Source organism: Saccostrea cucullata, unplaced genomic scaffold (genome assembly GCF_032062105.1).
Source record: "Saccostrea cucullata isolate Sc308-1 unplaced genomic scaffold, CSIRO_AGI_Scuc_v1 ctg1538, whole genome shotgun sequence".
In the NCBI taxonomy this organism is placed as follows: domain Eukaryota; kingdom Metazoa; phylum Mollusca; class Bivalvia; order Ostreida; family Ostreidae; genus Saccostrea; species Saccostrea cuccullata.
In genome coordinates, this window is record NW_026918275.1 from 25,672 (window position 1) to 50,422 (window position 24,751).

General features: G+C 37.3%; 1 protein-coding gene across 1 annotated transcript; it reads right to left on the reverse strand.

The window, feature by feature from the left end:
* Positions 1-22,747: 22,747 nt before the first annotated feature.
* Positions 22,748-24,072, reverse strand: LOC134261107 (uncharacterized). The gene is made up of 2 exons (XM_062743576.1): positions 23,839-24,072; positions 22,748-23,734 (listed from the first exon to the last, which is right to left on the reverse strand). The coding sequence occupies exons 1-2, from the start codon at positions 24,070-24,072 to the stop codon at positions 22,748-22,750; spliced, it is 1,221 nt and encodes a 406-aa protein (XP_062599560.1).
* Positions 24,073-24,751: the final 679 nt, after the last annotated feature.

Here is a 24,751-nt window from a genome sequence, read left to right on the forward strand (position 1 = left end):
TCAGTTAGCATTTGAGTTAATTAATGATAAATTGTATTTTGTGACACGGTCATTGTATCACCACAGAACTTATGAAATATGACGACTTTTAACGAGAATGCTGAAATTCTTGTTTCACCAACTTTTTCGTCGATTGATAAATTACCTTGTTTTAGAAATTATTCATATGTAGATAATGTTAGAGATACAAAATCTGGTGCAGGTGACATTTAAGGTACATGTATATTGCTGCATAAGTAAGGGAAGTTGACGATTGAAAAGTTGGTCATTTCGTTTATCATAAAGCTTACAAGTTCTATACACAGAGATTCTATGTATAGAAAATACATTGTAAGTCCCCAAACTTGTACCCTGTGTATTAGGTCCTCAGTTTACATATATACCTTATCTTGTGTGTAAGAAGTCCCCAAACTTAGTTCCATGTGTATTAGGTCCTCAGTTTATATATATACCTTATCTTGTGTGTAAGTCCCCAAACTTGTACCCTGTGTATTAGGTCCTCAGTTTACATATATACCTTATCTTGTGTGTAAGAAGTCCCCAAACTTGTACCCTGTGTATTAGGTCCTCAGTTTACATATATACCTTATCTTGTGTGTAAGTCCCCAAACTTGTACCCTGTGTATTAAGTCCTCAGTTTATATATATACCTTATCTTGTGTGTAAGTCCCCAAACTTAGTTCCCTGTGTATTAGGTCCTCAGTTTACATATATACCTTATCTTGTGTGTAAGAAGTCCCCAAACTTAGTTCCCTGTGTATTAGGTCCTCAGTTTATATATATACCTTATCTTGTGTGTAAGAAGTCCCCAAACTTGTACCCTGTGTATTAGGTCCTCAGTTTACATATATACCTTATCTTGTGTGTAAGTCCCCAAACTTGTACCCTGTGTATTAGGTCCTCAGTTTATATATATACATTATCTTGTGTGTAAGAAGTCCCCAAACTTGTACCCTGTGTATTAAGTCCTCAGTTTATATATATACCTTATCTTGTGTGTAAGTCCCCAAACTTAGTTCCATGTGTAGTCCTCAGTTTATATATATAAGTCCTCAGTTTATATATATACCTTATCTTGTGTGTAAGTCCCCAAACTTAGTACCCTGTGTATTAGGTCCTCAGTTTATATATATACCTTATCTTGTGTGTGTCCCCAAACTTGTACCCTGTGTATTAGGTCCTCAGTTTACATATATACCTTATCTTGTGTGTAAGTCCCCAAACTTGTACCCTGTGTATTAGGTCCTCAGTTTATATATATACCTTATCTTGTGTGTAAGTCCCCAAACTTGTACCCTGTGTATTAGGTCCTCAGTTTACATATATACCTTATCTTGTGTGTAAGAAGTCCCCAAACTTGTACCCTGTGTATTAGGTCCTCAGTTTACATATATACCTTATCTTGTGTGTAAGTCCCCAAACTTGTACCCTGTGTATTAGGTCCTCAGTTCTTGTGTGTAAGTCCCCAAACTTGTACCCTGTGCATTAGGTCCTCAGTTTACATATATACCTTATCTTGTGTGTAAGTCCCCAAACTTAGTTCCCTGTGTATTAGGTCCTCAGTTTATATATGTACCTTATCTTGTGTGTAAGAAGTCCCCAAACTTGTACCCTGTGTATTAGGTCCTCAGTTTATATATATACCTTATCTTGTGTGTAAGTCCCCAAACTTGTACCCTGTGTATTAGGTCCTCAGTTTATATATATACATTATCTTGTGTGTAAGAAGTCCCCAAACTTGTACCCTGTGTATTAAGTCCTCAGTTTACATATACCTTATCTTGTGTGTAAGTCCCCAAACTTGTACCCTGTGTATTAGGTCCTCAGTTTATATATATACATTATCTTGTGTGTAAGAAGTCCTCAAACTTGTACCCTGTGTATTAGGTCCTCAGTTTATATATATACCTTATCTTGTGTGTAAGTCCCCAAACTTAGTTCCATGTGTGTTAAGTCCTCAGTTTATATATATACCTTATCTTGTGTGTAAGTCCCCAAACTTAGTTCCATGTGTATTAGGTCCTCAGTTTACATATATACCTTATCTTGTGTGTAAGAAGTCCCCAAACTTGTACCCTGTGTATTAGGTCCTCAGTTTACATATATACCTTATCTTGTGTGTAAGTCCCAGTTTATATATATAACTTGTACCCTGTGTATTAGGTCCTCAGTTTATATATATACCTTATCTTGTGTGTAAGTCCCCAAACTTGTACCCTGTGTATTAGGTCCTCAGTTTACATATATACCTTATCTTGTGTGTAAGAAGTCCCCAAACTTGTACCCTGTGTATTAGGTCCTCAGTTTACATATATACCTTATCTTGTGTGTAAGTCCCCAAACTTGTACCCTGTGTATTAGGTCCTCAGTTTATATATATACATTATCTTGTGTGTAAGAAGTCCCCAAACTTGTACCCTGTGTATTAGGTCCTCAGTTTACATATATACCTTATCTTGTGTGTAAGTCCCCAAACTTGTACCCTGTGTATTAGGTCCTCAGTTTATATATATACCTTATCTTGTGTGTAAGTCCCTTTACTTGTACCCTGTGTATTCATGTCGAATCATGTCGAACAAAATTGCTGCGTTTGCTCTCAAGAACATCTTTTTGTAATAGTACTATTGTGGCAAGGCCGTTACTAGGCTTAAATTTTTAGTGAGGCAAGGGATCTGGAGGCAACCAGGATAATTCTCAGGGGGGGGGGGGGGTGAAACCCGTATTTTCAGGCAATGAAAGACAATCTTTTTTTTTTTTTTTTACATTTTGAATTATATTTTTTTTTACATGCTTTCAACACGATAATGAAGCACCTGGTGATATGATCGATTTACAGAAAAGGAAACAAAAGTTTAAAATCTTAATTTTGTTTAAAGATCGAAACACATAATTAATTTAAGTGCACTTTCAGAAAACTCTTAAAATTTTAGTGAGGGATTTGCCTCAGTCAGTGGTACTTACGACATATGTGGCAGAGATACTGCAGAAAAGATCGATGCAGTTCATTCCTCGGGAAAATGTGCATTGTTGACTAGTACTAAAGCGATACATGAAAAGAAAAAAAAAACAAAAAAAACAAAACAAAACAAAAAAAATCTTCACGCAAGTAGCAATCGATCGCAACGGATATTCCTAAGCCTTTTCTAATGTCTGAAATATTGGCCTATAGATCAAAGCAGATATCTTCTTCTTCCCATTCAATACAAACCATTTAAGTATTATCGCATTCTGCATTAGGGGTGAGTGTCTATATACAGTGCTCGTTAAAATTAAAAAAATAAAAGATATTAAAAGCGCAGTTGTGATTTCTACTAGAGATTGGCACTGGACAGCTGGGTCTTAAAGCTGTTCAGGGTCTTGGCATCAACTGTTCTTCCTGGTAATGAGTTCCACAGCCGGATGGCTAAGGAGGAGAAGGAGGTCTTGTACACTTCTGTTCTGGTGTGTGGTAGCAGGAATCGCAGGGTGTGGCCTCTGGTTCTCAGTGATGGATGTAGGTAGCTCTCCGCCGGGATGTCCAAAAGATGGTAGACTATCCTGTATAGCATGTTGTCTGGGACTCTTTCCCGACGGATCTGTAGTGACTGCCATTGGAGCTGCTGAAGTATGAATGTTACGCTGCTTCTTTTTTGGTAATATCCAATTGCGAATCTGTCTGTCCTACGCTGTACGTACCGCCTCGATCTTCTTGATGCCCTCCTTCTTGGCCGGGGACATATTCGATGGTAGATCGTACAAGTGTAAATATCAATGTAAATTTACATTTAATTTGCGAAGTGCAACCCCCTTCCCCCTCCTTTTAAAAATCACATGTTTTTAAAGTTGTAATTAAGTAGGATGTCTTGGATTTGGTATTTAATTAGGATAAAAAAATTATGCTACATGTACCTCTCCCTGCGTAGCAAGTAGGCTAGCTTTGCAAGTGGCGGATCCAGGAATCTTGAAAGGGGGGCAACAAGTTTGGGGTCGGTGCCCAAAGCCACACACAAAAAATGATTTATTAAATCTTATGTATATCTAGACTCAAAAGCCCCCCCCCCCCCCTCTAAATCCGCCAGTATTTGCATACAAGATAGTAGCTTTACGTAGAGGCTAAGTAGCGGCTACGATCTTGAACGCACTCTGTCAACTGTCTTATTGCATAAAATTACGACTGTTTATAACGAGCATTTGATGGACAGTGCTTCCCATTTCAGATTTTGTGTACAAGTTTTGTTGCAGGAAAGACAGTGACTTGATCAAAGTCTAAAATACATTTGAAGCAGTGGCATAGCGCCCTTTACGCAACAACACAAATGAATACACAGATTTTTTAAAAAAGAAAATTAAAATAATAATAGTAATAATAAAAAAAACATGTCGAAAGTTCAATAACGGATTAACATAATTAGGTTATTTTATAAAATCTAGATTGTTTTTATCCATACGTACGAAATATAATATTTTCAGCTTCAACCTAAGATCTTTGAAACAGTGTATAATTATATCGTTTTAGAAACTTTTTTAAAAAGGAATCACTGTCTAGTTTGGAGAGTATGCCAGGGCATCAACAATAGTGGGAAACATGGGATAATTTTAGCATAACGGGCTTCGCCCCCTATGCTAAAATAAACCCATGTTTCCCACTTATTGTTGATGTCTCTGGCATACTCTCCAAACTAGACAGTGATTCCTTATATTTCCATTTCATTGTGAAATAAAATTGAAGACTTAGACATTTAAAATGTAGACTAATAGATTTAAATTACACAAGGACTTCCATGCCAATTTCCATAGTCCTCGCACACTGACGTCAAACACAAAGGCAGCCGCACGAGATTTACATGCATATTTTGCCTTCCTTAGCGTCAGACACAGAGACAGATGCGCATGAGATTTGCATGCGTATTAGGCCTCCTTAGCTGCTGACCTATCGACCTGCCTAATTTACATTCCGGCAGAATTATCAAGAAATAATCTCCCCCAACTTTCAAACAGATATTACAGAGAAAAATGGAAATATTAGAATAACAATGACGATCGAATTTCAGATATAACTGTATCCATTCAAAGCAAAAGCAAATAATAAACGATGCTTTTTACTAATTCCCCTAATAATCACCTAAATTAACTGCGTTGTACTAGCACTATAATTTTAAACAATGAATTTTAAAATGTAGCAGCATTTTCAATGAAAAATATTCATAAGTTTAGTGAATATACCAGTGTATAGATTTTTTTTTTTTTTTTTTTTTTTTGCATTTATGAAAAACCTACGAAAGCCCATTGAGGCCAGTTCAGAGAAAGAAATATTTTTAATGCGTTTAAATGCAATGATTTTAGCGATTAAACGCAATAATTATTGAGTTATTAACTGTGAAATTTTCGCCTTTTTAAAGATAATTTTAAATTATTTTTACAGGCTTGTATATTTTCCTTCAATCATCTATCCCTTCATCGTCTCAAGCCACGGTCCGGAGTCCGTATATAGCTCTTTCCAGAATGGGAGAGGATCGTACATTTTGGCCGTGGTTTGAGACGATGCTATCCCTTATGCATGCCCATTATCTTGATATAAGAAACACTCAAAAAAGATCAATTCGTAACAATCCAGTGTACAGTTGTCAGTCAGATGGAACAAACCTAAGAAAAAAGCTCACTTTCTCCGAGGACAAGAACAACTCACTCTGTGTTACTCGATACAAGTATTCTCTGCAGCATTGAGCGGCGATGAATTTCAATTGTATGTATTCCTTAGAATTTAATCACATTGCTTTTATTCCATTTGTGCTACTGGTGCTTGTCTGGGTTACATGTAGTGTGTTACGTATTGCTTGAATTATTTGAGCTTAATATATTTAGAATAAGCTATATGTACTTTTGCTCTAGGTCAATGTTCTAATTTTGAAAAAAGTAGGGCTACATCTATCACTATCAGTATTGTACTCCCTTGGATTTCATTTAGGCCTATGTAATTTGCTCACATTAATGGTATGTTTTTATTATATCCACGGAAATATGTTGTAAAATAAATAGACTAGACAAAAGAATAGCATTTCATAAACAGTAGATATTACCACAAAGTACAATGAGTAGTAAAGAAAATATCAGTTTCTAGTACATGTATTACGTTTGGAGATAAAAAGTTCAGAATAATAATGAAAGTGAAATAAAGATTTATGAAAAACAAATTGTAACATATATGTATTCAGCCTAATGTGACAAATCGGAACGGAAATCGACAAGCTTTCTGTAAAGAAAAAAACAAGCCCGGCCGGATAGGTCAGGTCCCTATTTATATTGAACTTTTCAACGCCATTTTGCGATAGTATGATAGAGTTTTCCCGCGTTTCGTAGAATAGCGGGAAAGCATTGTATGATAGAAACGTATTTTATTGGAAATGCCTGTTTATGGTAGGCGTGGCCAAAGGAAGACCAATGAGAAGGCGTTATTTTGTGAGGTGTTGGATCATTCCAAGCCAGTGCTCCGCAGAACACACACGTGTTTTTTATATTTATATTCAAATGAATACGTTTCTATAAATAATATTACAACAATATTGTCATATTATTTGATTTTGCTTTATTATACATGTACATATATGGTGTTTCTGCATACCATGTACTGCTCCGAATGCATGTTCGGCATTCTCCCTTGAGGCATTATTTATACATAGCGACGTGCACATGTTTTCCATAGTTACTCGTCTATGTTTTTTTTTCTGGGCGGTTTTTAATGTCTTTAATAGGGGTACAATGCATAGCATGTAACTTATAGTTACATAATGTAACCATTGCAGTTCTTCATTGATCACATACACATTAGTGTATGACTGTTTGTTATGGATTGTTAGTTAAAGAGATATATGCCGTATTAGTGTTTTATTTTAAAAGAAATAAATGTATAGGTGGTGTCTCATCAAGTCGTAACGGTAAAAGTTATATACTTTCTGCAAATAAGACTATTCCACTCCATCACTTTTAAAAGTTATGAAATATTATTAGGTAAAAATTATTTTCTCTCCGAGACGGATAATAAACCGCCTCTTATTGAAATATTCATGATCACGTGGTTTCGCATGCTCACAGCAAACAATGGTCCAATCTCGTGAATGAACCGAAAAGCATAATGGTCTACTACGTTTTTACTACAAACACGTGAGTTAGGGATTGTTAATACGTGAGCACACCTCAGAGTTGGTTGCTTTTTGTACCGAGGAATAATCACGTGCAATTGTCTTTTCACTAGCAGTACAGCACGGTGAAACTCGAAACAAACGGACCTGTACAATGGAGTGGGGAAAACTTTAATCTTTATCATTGTTAATCATTTGTAGGCAAATATGAGCATGGGATTAGTAGATAATAAATGTACATAATGTATTAAGCATGTAAATGCTTGGGAAAATGCATCAAGTCTTTCCGAGAGCGATTTTAAAAAACTAGCCTTTTCGAAAAACACATGTAGAATTTTATGTAGTAACCCATAAATGCATTAAATGCAACTCATTGAGCTGATTGGTATATTTGTCAGTCATATTGGTTCCTCACTGATCAGACGTCACAAAAATATTTTCCTCGACCTGATTTTTCTCGCGATGCTTTTCCCGCGCACACGCGCAGATCCAGGATAAACGGTCAGTCCTTTATAAATATGCATGAGAATATCGTGTTCTTTTCCGGACCAGTACTTTTTTAATACCGAATAATATTTCGTCGAATTTTCAAGAATGCTTCAATTTTTGATAGCTTATCATAATTCAGAAATTTTTGTTCGGTTTCAGCTGTGCAAAAATACTGCTTAACACGGCACACATATCTTTAAGCTTACAGCTTAAGTGTTGTATTATTTGTCTATTTTGAGGCAAAGTCTGTCAAATAATGTGTGAAGAATATACTTATATAAAGCTGCTACAATAAGGAAAACATATTTGAAAAATAAGCCAACTTTACACATATTATGTAATTTTGAATGTTTGATATGAGGAATATCATTTAAAATTGATCACATTAAAGCAAACACGTTCTTTCATGTAATACTAGCCTAAGTACTTTGCATTTCTTATTATTATTTTCACACTGCATGTGAAAAAAATATCACTTATATTCAATGGACGAAATATATTGCAAGAATTCCACTGTTGACAATGATGTATGTATTGTCTTAATTCATGAAAACAAGAAATGCTTTGTTAAAAGAGGATTTAGTGGAGTTGTAAGTTTTGTCAAAACTCAGCATTTTTTTTGTTAATATTTAGTAGAACTACGATTGTATAAAGATAAAAAAAAATATTTCGAGTTAATTTTCTGATGTAAAAACCTGGAAATCCATGTGCTTACAGGGCTTCGCTATAAATGGTTTATCGAGTCACTGAGATTTTTTTTATATACATATAATAAAATAATTCCATGGTCATACATGCATAGTCAGGGAGATTTTGCTATAATTTATAAAACTGATTCCTGGACTAAATCCGTTATTTTGCGTAAACGGGGGAGAAGGGATGTTGGCAGGTATAACATAATAGTGGTGCTGTGGAGCCGTAATAAAATGTAAAGGGTAAATTTAAGAAGCCGTTTTCCTTATGTATATATAGTGAAGCAAAAAAATGTCTTTTGAACACATCCACCTCATTCCTTTAAAAAAACGTAAACCCCACCAACAGCGCATAGAAATAGATTATTTATAAACGTTTGGGAAATGATATAACATGTTTTTTTTTCTTTTTTATTTTCATTTGTTATTGCTTATTAAGGAATTTCTGGATTGGAAATTTTTGGACTAAGGATAACCCTTTCCCACATTGAGAAATCCCTGAATCCGCGCCGGAATAAATAAATAAATAAACATGTCCAACCATCTTCCAAACTTAAATTTATAAATATGTCCCCATTTCTGTTCCTTGTGTATGAGGGACTGAGTAAAGGTCCCCAATTCTGTAAGCTTATGAGAAGTTGGGTCCCCTACCTTTACACAGAGGTCCCCATATTGGCACTTCCGGGTCCCCATTTTCTAAATTTATGAATATATCATTCTAGCTCAAAGACTCAGTTTATTTACTTATTCCAGGATACTTACGGGGTAAAATAAGTTAAACAATACCAATTCTGCCACGAAATCGCTTAGTCCCCATTTTAAGATTTTTTGGCAGGGTCCCCAGATCGAAGTCCAAAAGGATTTTTGATAATCAGTGTTACCTTAGTTCTCTACACATACGAGGTAAAGCAGGAGAGGGAACTAGACTGGCCTGTTTGTTTACATTCAGCTGCGGTACCAGATTAATTCTGATTCTGACAAAATCGGACCGTGGTATTAGGATTGAAAAACTCACTGTCAGTGTCTTATCATTTATATTGATAGTTTTAAAATATTTTTCATCAGAATATAAACGTGATTCATGTAAGAAATCCATTCTACTCTGTAAATGAGCCCGGCTCTCTGTACTTCTGAGTACTTTGATGTGATCCTGTTCAAGGCAGGATGTTGACCCCATAGTCGCCATTTTAAAGCTACGTGCAAAAATATAGTTCTTACTCTCAACCGCTTTTGAGATAATACAAACGCTAAATAAAGCAACAAAAATGAAACGAAGTTTCATCTATAGAAAATAAACAGTAGTATTGACTTTGAAAACTTCATACGTCAAAGAACATAGTTCATAAGCGTAAAGATTTTTGATAATCAGTGTTACCGTAGTTCTCTACACATACGAGGTAAAGCAGGAGAGGGAACCAGACTGGCCTGTTTGTTTACATTCAGCTGCGGTACCAGATTTATTCTGATTCTGACAAAATCGGACCGTGGTACTAGGATTGAAAAACTCACTGTCAGTGTCTTATCATTTATATTGATAGTTTTAAAAAAAAATTTCATCAGAATATAAACGTGATTTATGTAAGAAATCCATTCTACTCTGTAAATGAGCCCGGCTCTCTGTACTTCTGAGTACTTTGATTTGTTTATTTTAAGATTTAAACCATATGTTCATATACATATTCTTTTATAATAATATAGGTAGTTATTTTTTATATTACATGTATTTCTTTAAAAATGAAGGTAAGCTCAGTAAGTGGGGTGACGAGAACGGCCGATGATGTCAAAAAGAAATGGAGAAATGTTTCCAGCGACTCCAAGAAAAAGCTATCACATGCGAGGAAGGAGGCTACAAAACAGGAGGAGGGTCATCGTCGGCAGTGGAACTCAGTGCCACAGAATGAAGGGTATTGGAGACGATGGGACAGACAGCAACAGTGTGGAGGAATAGACACAACTGGACCATCTTCGTTCAATACCAGTCTACAGGAAACTTTCATTACTGATAGGTAATAATCAATGGATTATTAAATTCATCAGATAAAGCTAAGTCATTTCCACCAAGACAAAATTTACTTTTATTCCCAAGCAAAAATCATGTATGTGTCTTTAATTTGCATTGTTTCCATTCAGCGACCAACAAGAAAGTGTTACAGACGCCACATCAGAGACCACCCTTAAAAGGAAGAGGTCTTCCGGAAATGAGAAGGCTCACCACCTAGTAGAAATAAAACGGGAGAGATAAGAAGTAAAGTTTATGAAAATATCCGTACTCTATTTTCTTAGTTTCTTATAAATAACAAGAGGCCCACGGGCCTTATAGGTCACATGAGTATCACGAAACAACTTTCATACTTAATTCAATACCCAGGAGCATAGCAGATTTTCAAAGAAATAATGCTTTTCACTATATAATCTATATAGCCCCACTCTAGCACCTAAGAACCCCTGACCCCGGGGCCATGAATTTCACAATTTTGGTAGAGGACTCAATGCTGATTACAATCATGCAAACAGTTTGACTGCTTGATGTCCAGGAGTAAAGAAGAAGAATTTTAAAGATTGCATTAATTTTAGTGGTTTTGGCCCCACTCCTCAGGCCCCAGGAGGGCAGGGACCATGAAATTCACAAATTTGAAAGAGGCAGCATTATTCAACATAACTATGTATTTGGCTTGTTTATTAAATACCCAGAAGTAGAGAAGAATATTTTCAAAGAAATAATGTATTTTAACAGTATAATCTATATAGCCCAACCCTAGTACCTAAGAACCCCCTGACCCCAGGGCAATGAAATTCAAAATTTTGGAAGAGGCTGCCTTATTCAACAAAACTAGGTACTTGGTTTGTTTATCTACTGCCCAGGAGCAGAGAAGAAGATTTTCAAAGAAATAATGCATTTTCACTATATAATCTACATGTAGCCCCGCCCTAGCACTAAAACCCCTGACCCCAGGGTCATGAAATTCACAATTTTGGAAGAGGTTGTCATATTTAACAAAACTATGTAATTGATTTGTTTATCTAATGCCCAGGAGCAGAGAAGAAGATTTTCAAAGAAATAATGCATTTTCACTACCTAATCTATGTAGCCCCGCCCTAGTACTAGAACCCCTGACCCCCGTGCCATGAATTTCACAATTTTAGTAGAGGACTCAATGCTGATTACAATCATGCAAACAGTTTGACTGCTTGATGTCCAGGAGTAAAGAAGAAGATTTTTAAAGATTGCATTAATTTTAGTGGTTTTGGCCCCACCCCTCAGGCCCCAGGGGGGCAGGTATCATGAAATTCAGTTTTTGTTCCGCTTCACCCATAGATGCGTTATACCAAATTTGGTTGAAATTGGTCGAGCGGTTGCAGAGAAGAAGCTGAAAATGTTCAAATGTTAACACACGACGCACGACGACGGACGAAAACGGATAACAATAGTTCACCTGACTTTACTCAGGTGACCTAATAAAGATTGATTTCCAAAAGTACAATTATAAAAGCAAGTACAATATAAACTTATTATTGTCAAATGTTCTTTACCTATACCTTTAAATTACAGGTAGAGAAAAAGAGGCTGGAATTGGAGGAAAGAAGATTAGATCTAGAGCAGAGAAGATATGACTTGGAGGTAGAGAGACATTTTAGGGGGTTTATGGTGTGTTACTCGCAGAAAGTGCTTAAGTATTACAGTACCCGCATCGTTATTCTTTACAGGATACACGATACGATAGGATACACGCACGATACGATAGGATACACGCACGATACGATAGGATACACGCACGATAGGACAGGATACACGCACGATAGGATAAACGCAAAACACGATAAACGCAAAACACGATACACGCAAAACACGATAAACGCAAAACACGATAGACCTGATAAACGATCTACACGATAGGATAAACGCAAAACCTGATAGGATTGTTTCAAAATGCAGAACGTTTTTTGACAAAACGAAAAGATTATTTTGAATTAAATTTAAAGATTAAAGATTATTTTAATTAAATTATATTTTAATTTAAATACTCGCAGAGCTTCAAATCTAAACTATAAAGTATATTTACTTATTATAAAAAGAACCTGAGATCTCTGTATTAATTTTACAAAAGTTGTTTATTTATATATAATTATAAAAAAAATGACAGTGATTAAATGGATTTTTATAAAATGGAGACTGTATTTTTTTTTTTAAATTTCTTCTCAAGTGTGTGAATTTTGAAATTCTATAAACAGATTTATTATTTATGAAAAATATACATTTTAATTTTCTATCTAATAAATTTATCTACAAGTACCAAGTTATTTCACGGAAGAAATTTACGCAATAAATTTAATATTTGTATTTAATGTCTAAAGCTTACAATCTGCAATGTATCCAAAAATCGCAATTAAATATTAATATCTTAGAAAATAATACAAGTAGAGGACTGGCCGAAAGAAAGGTTTAAAGAAAACGGCTTTAACAAAATTAATAAATTTAACATGATAGATCTATCAAGAACGAAACAGTTGAAGAAAATTAAATTTTCTGAATAGAGATCTAAATAATTATTAAAATAATGGCGATCTGCATTAATACATGTAAACTGTGTCATGAGAATATGAATCTGCTACAACTGCACATGTACGTTTACGCTAAGCTCCGACTTATGTACATGTAAACATTTTACATTACAGATACTTAAAACCTCGTATTTATTAACGAACATTGAGTGGCTAAATACTTTCTTCTTTACAATACAAAACAGAAAAATTAATTAACAAATATTAAAAGAGTGAAATGCGATTTTCCGACTAAATAATTATAAATCATTGCTATTAAACTCTGTGTGTACTGTTTCTAATAATAACGAAAAATAAGTTTAATTCGGCAAATGAATTATTAAACCTTAAAAATCATTTTACACTGACCCGGAAATCTCATATTAGGCATATTCGAAGGGCGGTATTTTGAAAGTCCGCAACCAATTTAAAATTAGATAAACAAGATCTAACCAAATAGCCAAATATAATATTGAATTCTTAAATAAAGTTACATACGTATGGAATAAAATCGATTAATACTATAGATTGATTCGGTGTATTTATTAGTCTTGCATGGTCAAGGCGGATCAGACGACTCCTTTTGTTTTATTTTTATAGTAAGATACCGTTAAAAAATATTGCGAGCTAATTTTCATAGCTTAGAATGTTAGAACTATTTCATCCGTTTCTACGATCAATGAAATTGTTTCCTAGAATTAATTTTTTCCGTTTTACGTAGAAAACCCGATGACCCGAAAGTGCACGTACCATAAGTGCAGTATATTTTTTTTGTTTATTAAAAGACTTATTTACATAAACATAATGGAAACATTGTACGAAATGAAAAGAATCAACGGAGTGAGTTTAGGGGCTTCATTTCATTAAATTGATTTATTTGAATTTTTTTTAACATTCAAGATGATTTTTTAATCCATAAATCGTACAATTATCTAATGTATTTTGAATTAAATCTTTGATAAAATTGTTCAAACAAGTTAGGAACAAAATCCCGAGAATAAGTACATGTAGATGCGTTTCATTAGAACCAGGTAGTATTCGAGGTTACTAATTGACCCCAGGTGAGAAATCAGCACAGGTATGTTGACGGTGATCACACACACACGGGCCGAGGTGTCAGTTAGGGGAGAAGGGGGAGGGGGCGGTTGACCGCACAGGAAGACAGTGTGCTAATTAGAGAGCTACACATACGTGTCAGTTTTCTTGTAAGGAAAGGTCTTCGATTTATTTTGATTTTTGGCATCCCGATGGATTATATTTTGAGTTTATTTCCACACCGAAAAGGTAAGCTGTTAAAAAACTTCATGTTTTCCCCTGTACATGTATATATTATTTTTATGCTATCTAATGCCAGATAAAATTAATGAAAATCTTCTATTTTATAGTAACAGCCATGGTGTGGTAAATTGGGTAGAATATTTTCATTGATTATATTTTATAATTTTGATTTCTTTTATTAATTTAGACATATGTCAAGGGATTTATAATTAGCTTTAAAAAATAAATTTAAAATTTGAACGTATACGGCCAAAATCGTTGTTAAAATCATTTGGATCATTGTCTTATGTTATATTATATTTGTAACATCAAGACTTTAAATAATTGTGCATACATACAGGTTAGACGCGTAAACATATTTCTAACGTTATCAGACGATAAACAAGGAAAAACAGAAAGTGCATGAAAAAAGATACATTACAATATCCTGCTTATTATTTATCTATTTGCTTTTTGTCTACGCGAACATCGTAGCTTACCAAAAATCTTTCTCCGGTAACTCCTATTCATTTGAGAAAATCATATTAATAGTATTTAATTTTGACAAAATAAATCATACAATTCGATAAATTATTTTTTAAAGAAATAGACCAGTTGATCGATCTACTTATAATTTCATTTCCGAAAAATAGAGTTACTGTTTAAATTTTGACAATTACTCTCTGCTTTACCATGATATAATTATTTTATTTATTTAATTATTTTTTTATTAATAAATCAATTTATTCATTCATGAAATACGCGATTAATTATTTTTTCCTTCTACGCTTTAATATTTCTTATATTGATGAAAAAGAAAGGGATAAATCTTTATTTTCTCTTTTTCGGTTGAATTAATCTTATTTTTATTAACAAAACGAAAAAGAAACTCGGAATAGCTCAGTAGTTTCTTTACATAGTAAAGATAAAAAGCGAGGGTTTCCGAATATACACGATAAACGCAAAACACGATACACGATAGAACCTGATAAACGATCTACACGATAAACGCAAAACACGATAGACGGAAAACACGATAGAAAACGCAAAACCTGATAAACGGAAAACACGATACGAGAGGATACGATAAGATACACGCACGATACGATAGGATACACGCACGATACGATAGGATACACGCACGATAGAACACGATAGAATTGTAAAGAATAACGATGCGGGTACTGTATATTGTACCCGCTGGGTTTACTGATTTGATGTAATGAGATTAAATAAATCCTAACGCAAGGTTTTCCCTTGTTCTTCGTCCATCATGCACTGTGCCATTATAGCATAGGTCATCATTATCCTGTGGCGGAAGTACTTCACACTAAGGCAACTGTATCCTGTGATTGATGCACATATTGTGCAAAACCGCTGTCGCTACTATCACCTTAATTTGGAGGGAACATTTGATAGAGTATATAAAAACATATTTTTGGATTTAAAAATATACATTTGATATTTTCATAGTTATTTGTTTATACCTTGCATGCTTTCGAAGGATGAAATAACAGAGGACCTCCAGTTTTATCAAGACAGCGAAAACGGCCCTTCCACACACCAAAACATCTTTCAACAGAGTTTCTTGCTTTCATATGACGAGCATTATAACGATGCTCTGAGAGAGTATAAGGCTGTAAATAGGGGGTCATCATCCATGGTCTTAGTGGATATGCTGAATCAACCAAGAGCCACCCCCCGCTAATTTCACTAATATAAAATATTCATGCATCTACATGTATTAACATTTTGAAAAAATGAGCTGTTAAGGAACACCCCTCCCCCACATACGATGGTTGTCCCAAAATTACTTAGACAAGCGCCAATAAGAGTAAGGTGTAAGATGTGAGAAATCACAACGCATGTGGATGGTAGAAAGCGCGCACTTTAATAATGCAACCGGAAACAACGTGCATACACATAACAATATTACAAAGGTGGAAATAATAATTCCGGACAGTGCCAATGTCTGACGCTACCATTTTTCATTCTTTTCTTTCTTTTTTTTTACTGACAATTTTTGTCTAAAATTTTTTTTTTCAAAACTGGCAAAAGGATATTAAACTAACTGCATGTAACACTAAACCCAAATATTAAACAACACCTTCACTGGGTAGACTGCCCTCAGGTGTGGGGATTATTCTGTCCCATTTTCTAAACAAAACACACCACAAATATATGTAGCATAGCATAAAACAAATGTCAGTACATCACAAAATCTGAGTATTTCTGAGGCAGGACGCGCTGCCGTTGTGGTCTGGCCGAGGAAGACGCATTGTCAACTCCGGTGACTTCAGTGTCCTGTTGCTGGTCATGAGCAATGTGTTGGTCACTCTGAGGTTCTAGTTGGTCATCATTTCTGCTATTGTCAGGTATATCAGGTGGCTCGACATATGACGCTGGAATCGTGGATATTGCTTTTGGAATGAATGGTAAGGTGGGTGGATTGGAATCAGTAGGTTGACTGATGGATTCATCATCAGATAAGGCGTCAGAGGACACACCTTGTAGCTTTTCAGGGTAATTGACACTTGGTACCTTGTAACAGTCTGGTGTTTTTACTCGATATGAACTCTGGCGTAGTTGTGAACCTGCAAATCGGCGTATGTTGCACCAAGGATAGTCCATGTTGACAATGATATATCTGTCTCGGGATTTGGCTTTGTTAAGGTCGCATCGGAGGTAAACTATATCTCCCACACTCAGCTCAGGTTCTGGTGGTGGTTTTTGGGATGGGCATTTAGCTCGTTCACTATATGGGTGGTTCTGTTGACGGAGATCATGTTGAGCTTTGATAAGGTCTTGATCCGCGAGTGGAATCTGAGTATTGGAAAACTGATCCCTTTGTAGCCACATCTCTCTGGCTGACAGACCCCTGTTCCTGATACGCGTGTTTAGATTTGGCACTATGTTGTTTGATGGGTCAAACCGTAGTATTTCCTCCTCTAGTTCTTGGACTGCCCTCTCTGCCACAGGGTTCTTGTTAATGTTCTTAGGGCGACCAAGTTCGATTCTGATACGGTGTCGTCCAAGAAGTTCGTCGTTTACTAGGGCCTTAAATCCAGGGGCTGAATCTGTTCGTATAACAGCAAATGGGCCATCAAGAGGGTGAACGTCGGCTAACAGTTGAAGTATGGCATCACGAAGTTCCTGGTTGCGTTCAGACTCGAGTAATTTGGTAAATGTGTAAGAGGTGATGCTTTCTCGTAGCACAAATACCATTTGCCGTTCACGTCTAAGAACATCAGCAGCAAAAGAAGTGCCGACTGTTTCTGGAGGATCAGAAGAACTCTGTTGCTGACAAAACTTTGGCATTTTCTGTAGGGAGGCACATTGGTGACACGTACTTGTGACCACTTCTACGGCTTTGTCCATGTCTAAGGCATAGAAATATCGACTGACAACACACTTGAGTTGGTGACTAGAGGGATGGTCAAGTTTAATGTGCAAAGCGGTGAGTAAGCCATTCAGGACCTGTCCTGGGATAAAGATACAATCTCTGCTTGGCGCAAATGGAACGTTCCGCTTTACTACCAATAAACCGTCTTTCGAAATTGATGCAACATTGAGGTATCTTTTGACGTCTCTCACGTTCGTAAGTTTCTTTGATGGACGTGTTCCCTGACGTAGATGGGCCACTGTACGGCGGAGGTCAGAGCACTCAGATTGGATTGAGAGCCATGCTGCCCTGCTCGTAAAGGGCAGATTGGCCATCCCATCAAGAACCTCTTTTGTAGTTACATGGCGAACAACAGATTCCTCTTGGCGATTGATGAAACTACAGATCTGGCATGAGGTGTTGTTACATTCAGGGGCATTTCGGCTGGCAAAGTCGGAAGGCAAAATAGCTTGACCGGAAATGTGCCTGATGGATATTTGAAAGCGGCTTGCGGTTGATAGGAATGTGGAGACTCTGGGGCTGGCTGAAAATTCTCCTCTAAAAAGCTTCTCGTAAGCCTGAACACAAGGTTTGCTGTCGGTTAATACACAAGCTGGAAGCACTGATTGTATTATATATGGACTGTAATGCTTCATGGCTGCGGAAATTGATAAGGCTTCAATTTCACATGGTAACCACTGTCGCTGGTTCTTGCGGAGTTTTGCACTAAAAAAGCCTGCCAAGAGGGGTTTGCCTTTCCTTTCTACATAAAGGGTGGCACCAAGTCCATATTTCTTTAAGGCTCCATCTGTAGCGATCCACAGTTGATCACTCGGGCGTGGAAGGGTTATAGATTTATGTGTAGTTAATGCCTCTTGTGCTCTATGGAAGGCTGATAGCAGATCATCTGTCCACACAATTCTGTCCTTGGGATGACGGCCAGCTACTATGTCATCGAGTGGTGCGAGGAGCTGTGATGTATCCTGGATAACACGTGATAAGACCTTATAAGCACCAATGAATGAGCGAAGAGACGTTACTGTTTGGGGAGTCGCGCAAGTAGAGAGCGTGGAAATGCGGTGTTTACTTGCACTAATTGTGCCGAGTTGCCAGACCCAACCAAGAATTGTAGCCTGAGCTGGTGCGATTATTGTCTTTGATGCGGATAGATTAAGGCTGCTTCTATGCAGGGCCTCAAGGACTCTTTCCCAGTTACGCATGAGATCCTCAGGTGTGTTGCCCCCACAATACAGGTCATCAGCGATTTTGGCTACAACTCCTTCCTGAACGAGGTGACCAAGAACTCTGCAGGTTAGTTCCTCTAGTGCAGTTTCTGAACCCGGCATTCCCATAGCGGATCTCACATACACTCGCACTCCACGGAATGGTGTAGAAACGCCACAGTATTTCATTGACTCCCTCGCCAAAGGAATTTGGTAAAATGACTTTGTAAGATCTGTTATAACGATGTACTTCCATTGGGCTATTTGTCTTAATGTTGAGTCTATATCCGGCATAAGGGATGGCTGTGGTTTGCTATAACGTCCGACGTCAGCAAAGGCAGTCAGTAGCCTGAATCCACCATTCGGTTTTTTAATCAGGAAGGATGGATTGACGTACTCTGCAGTAATGCCAATATCTTCAGGGCGTTTAAAGACGCCAATACTTTCAAGTTCATCAAATTTTTCTTGAAGAGTGTCAAGTTGATGTTTGGAGTACTGAGGGACTCTTCCTTTCCTTTGCGGTGGTTGAACAGGTCCCATATTTACCTTGGCTTCTAAGGGTCCGACTGCGCCATTATAGCCTTGAAAATTTGGGTTAAAAACGCTGTCATACTTGTTTACAAGTTCCCTGAATTTGGATCTTATTCCTTCAGGCAGCAGCTTGTCAGGATCAACATTAACCTGGTCAGAATATTGAACGTGAGAACTATATTGTGTCTGTTTCACTATCGGTGAAGTTGAAGAGCTCTTTTCTTCATGCACAAATGTAGATCGGACTTTGCAAAAGTGTTCATTGCGTTTGAGCACACGTGGCGTGCTTGTGAGATTAGGTACACGCAATTTTCCAGCCACACTTTGAAGAAGACACGGTTCTGGCCATTCCTCTGCCTGAGTTGCGTTACTGCCTTGATGGGGTTCTATCGAAAATGTAGAATCCGTAGGAGCCATGTCAGTTGGTAGCTCAATCTCAACAAACTGGCCAGGCCATACTGTTGTTGATTCTGGAGGGGCACGTGCAATATGTGCTCGTCGTACCGCATGTCTCTGCATTTCAGCATCCGACGACCTATATTGGTAAGTATAGTCATTCCCGATAATCACCTCACATCGTGATGGGCGAATAGCAATGTCGTTGTTTTCCATGAATGGTATGCCTGCTAACACTTCACAGTCAAGATTTTCTACTACAAGTCCTTCAAAATATAGTTTATGCTTATCCCTAATGAAGGTAAGTCTTGTTTCACCAATAACTTTGAGAGGTGATGAACCATCGGCTTGATGGGCTGACTGTAAGCTACAAGTTATTGTGGCACTGGGGTAAGTAGCAGTTGAGGCACGAATCATATTTCCCGTTGCGCCACTGTCAATAGTTAGCCTGACAGGATGGTGTCCAAGGAATACATCAAAGTACGGAGACTGTCTCACTTGAATACGATTGGTAGCGATAGGCTGTTGGTCCTCGTCACTGTCCTCTGTGTCACATATGATTGACTCGTCTTGATCATATATTTCAGTTATGGCACGAGCCTTAGCCATAAAATGTCGGTCCTGCGAAGGCAGAAATGCACATTTGCTGAGAAAGTGTTTGTCTTGTCGTCCTGCTGTCTTACATAAGGGACAAGACTTCTGTCTGGACTGTTGTTGACTTTGCGAGGTGGTGCGTGACTGTTTCTGGAACCTGCTGACCGAGGCTCTCATGGACTTTGCATCATCACTCATGCGGAGTTCCTCCACGAGCGAGTCCAGAGCCTGCGAAATGTCAGGCTTAATTGATGCAAGGGTTCTAGCCCGCAACTCTGTTCCATATCTTTGTTTCACAAGCTTGGGGAGGCCAGGGTGAATAAGCCTTAACCAAGTAAAAACGACAAAATTTTCTAGTGATGGGCTGAGCTCCTCATCATCCTTTATGGCTTCACTATGATGTGTGATCCCCATGTCTTTTCGAAGTAAGTTATCTTCCACGAAGGCTGTGAGTCTTTGGAACAAGTCTTCTGGGCGTTCGTTTGGATCAAAACGAATAGAGTCAAAGTCTATGAAGTGAGCCCCTGTTGTTTGGAAACCATAATGAAGTCGAATAGTTTGCCAAATTTGATCTATGGATGTAGAGTTTTGACAATGGTATTGCGAGATATTGTAGGGCAATAGTTCGCAATCTGGCCTAGCATCAAATCAATTCCAAGATATTTACCTTTTGCTGTTTCGTAAGTCGACTCGCTTCGGGTATGTTATCGTCATCATCACTGAACCCGCGGTACGGTGTACTCTTTGTTTTTTTTTCCACCAGGTTCCTGATACAAGGAATGGAGCAAAATTTTTGTCTAAGGAAAGGGTATATAACAAATTTTGACGCCAATTTTCAAACGAAGCTACTGTCTCAGTCTTTGTTAAACACCACTGTTTTTGTGCACGTGGGGTGCTCGCCATACTGGAAAATGGGTCACAACCTCGAAAATAGAATATGCACTGTATCGTTCACAAATGACCGCAGGAACAGCTCCGTTCCGATGTGACTTCTCTGAAAACCACTTCCTAGAGTCGTGAGTAAGATTACCGCTGCCACCACGCCAATAAGAGTAAGGTGTAAGATGTGAGAAATCACAACACATGTGGATGGTACAAAGCGCGCACTTTAATAATGCAACCGGAAACAACGTGCATACACATAACAATATTACAAAAGTGGAAATAATAATTCCGGACAGTGCCAATGTCTGGCGAAGCGTTGTTTTGTAGGAACTCTCTGTCATACATTAATAAACTTCGTACATAGATTAAACCAATAATATCTAATAAATTTATGGACAAATATGGAGTAACTACACAACTTTTTCCATTTAAAAAGACAAATTTCATTGTCTGGTATAGGAAGGCGGCGCAATACCAAAAAGTTGCAATTAAAATTTTGTATATTATATTTAAAATCCTACGGAAAAGTAATCACTACCATGTATTTATTGAATGGAAATGAAAATTCATAATATTTTTTTTGCATACAATACTGCATTAATTTCCCTTACATTACTTTACCGTAGTATTTACTGGGGGGGGGGGGGGGGGGGGGCTGTACTTCAATGAACATTTTCTAAAGTAAAATTAATGTTGGGTAAAAAACTGCCCCCCCCCCCCCCCCCTTGTTACTACGTGCCTGTATATACATGTTTATACAAAGCACAAGGTAATGCGCTTTCGTCGAATTTATTTTTGTTGGGAATATTACATACCGGATTCAAACTTTGTTGAAAGAGAACTGTCAGTCCATATGAAAGAGTCATGACTGCTCCCTGGTCAATTAGCGACGATGTTGGTGAATCTGAGATCGGCGTCGCACACTCCCTGAACATTTATTGATTGGAAACTATGCTGTCTCCATTATTAAATACAGCTTTATCTTTTATTGAGACTCCAGTATTCATGTGATGATACATAGAAGGTACGTAGGAACAACAAACGAAACGAAACGGTGAAAAGCTACAATAGACAAAAAGAATAATAAGAGTGATGTACAATGCTCAAAGTTAAGAAAATTAATGAAAATCTGAAAAATACCTTTGCTCATAATAAATATGACACAATACTGAGATGTGTGTGTGTGTAAAATTAGCATAATTTTACAAATATCTGCATACATTGACAAAGCATATGAAAAATTTAGCCACTCAAAATTCCCGGTAAAATTTAACAGTAAATTCACACACTTAAGAAAGAAATACCTGGCCGAAAATTGATAAGCATTACACAAATAACTGTAAGAAGTTAAATATATGAAATACTTACATTGTGGGCAGAGAAAACAACTGTAACAACAGTATGACTGTTCATGTACTGAGTAAGGCGACGAATGACAGAAAAAATCTCGTGCAACACGCACGAAAATAACAAGTATAAACAAAAAAAGAAAACCAAAACATACCGGAAGAAAAAATCCGGATTACAAGACGACACACACCTCGCCTGATATTAACAATATCATCAAATTTCAAAATAGACATTTAAGATAATCTAAACATGTAATGAATTAAATTACAGTCCATTTACAGTCTCTTAAAATAACTACCGCACTGAATGACAGAAATGTTCACTGTTCCACAAGAACAATAAGTTCTGTAACGTTTTTGGTTCACCATTCACAAATGAATTCTCAGGGTCTGTAGATACCGACACAAGGGGTCTGGAGTTGATTATGGATGAAGCTTCTGCTAGGAATGTAGTGAGCACCTCATGAGTTAAACTCCTAGATCCGTAGTCGAGTAGAATAGCATCCAATATACGTCTGGTGATCCCTATCATACGTTCCCACACTCCTCCCATGTGAGAAGAGTGGGGAGGGTTGAAGATCCACGTCGTTCTCTGCTCGTTGAGAAAGTTGTGAAGATGTTCATCCTCTACATTTATCACATTGACCTTTAACTCCTTAGCAGCGCCAATGAAATTTGTACCTCTGTCAGATCGAAAGACGTGAACAGGCCCACGTATGGCGATAAATCGACGGAGCGCATTAATAAATGAAGACGACGTCATTTCCTCTACGACTTCGATATGTACAGCCCTGGTAACGAGGCAAGTGAACAGAGCAGCCGATCTTTTATTGTTTGCTGCGCCACCTCTGGTACGTCGTGTGATAATGTTCCACGGACCAAAAATGTCAACTCCAACATTAGAGAAGGGTGGTTGTCCTGGTATGAGACGATTCTCCGGTAAGTTAGACATTTTCTGGTATTCTGGTACTTTTCTAAGCTTCCTGCAAGTGACGCACTTATGAAGGACAGATGACACAAGTCTTTTACATCCGACAATCAAAAATCCAGATGAACGAATATGACCTTCTGTGATATGATGTCCTTGGTGTTTGACATCTGAGTGAAGTTTTCTGACGATAAGAGTAGTCACATAATGTCTCGCAGGTAGAAACATCGGGTTCTTGAATGAAGCATAAGCACTGAGGTTTCGCAAACGACCACCAACACGTAAAATGCCTTCACTGTCAATGTACGGGTCTAGTTTTTGAATAGGACTGTTTTTTGACAAAGGTTTAGAGTCCTGTAATTTTCAATTTCCTCAGAATAGAATTTCTATTGAATGTCTCTGATAATGACCATTTCAGCTTTGCACAGAAGGTCAACATCACTCATCATGCTCTCTACTTTACGACACTTCTGAATATATCCAAAAACTTTAGCAACCACTGCTACAAGTTTGTTCCACTTTGAGAATTTTGTGAGGAGTTCATTGTCCAGACCGTAAGCTGTTTTTGTCTCAATGTCAGTTTTGTTACAGCGGATTTCCTTGTCTTCCTCGGGACTCACAAGAGGAAAATGCTCATCAGAAGGTACGATGTCTGTTTTTTCTAGGTTAGAGATCCAGACACAGTTCTGCATTTCACTAGGGAGAATTCCTCTCTGCTGGGTTGATTTCACTACGTATATAGTACCATTGTGACGGATCACTAAGACTGGGTTTGTGAGCAATACGATTGGCGACATACACAAAACATCGTTTCTTAGCATTGTTTATGTATTCTAACACAATTCGACTGTCACTAAAATATTTCACATTGTCTATTTCTATCTTCAGCTGTTCTTTTGCTGTTTGTCCTACATTCACAGCAAGTACCGCGGCACAAAGTTCTAGTCTAAGGATTGTATGTCCACTGACAGAGGCCACTTTTGCTTTCCCTAAAACGAAGCCTTGAGAAGTAGAACCATCGGGATAGTGTGCTTTTAAATAGCAAACAGCAGCTATGGCTAGTTCGGACGCATCACAGAAAATGAGTTGTTCTTTCCTATGTGCTTCGCTCAGATTAGGAACAATCACTCGAGGAATTTGTAACTTTTCCAAGTCGGGAAGTTATTCTTCCATTTCTCCCCTTCTTCAAAAAGGTAATCAGGTAGGGCTTCATCCCAGTCTGACGTGTCTGACACTACTTTCCGCAAAATAATCTTGCCCTGAATGATAACTGGGCGATGAATCCGAGAGGATCATAAAGACGGTTCACGACAGAAAGTACACCTCTCCTTGTAGACGGTTTGTTTTCACTAGAAACTTTGAATCTAATGG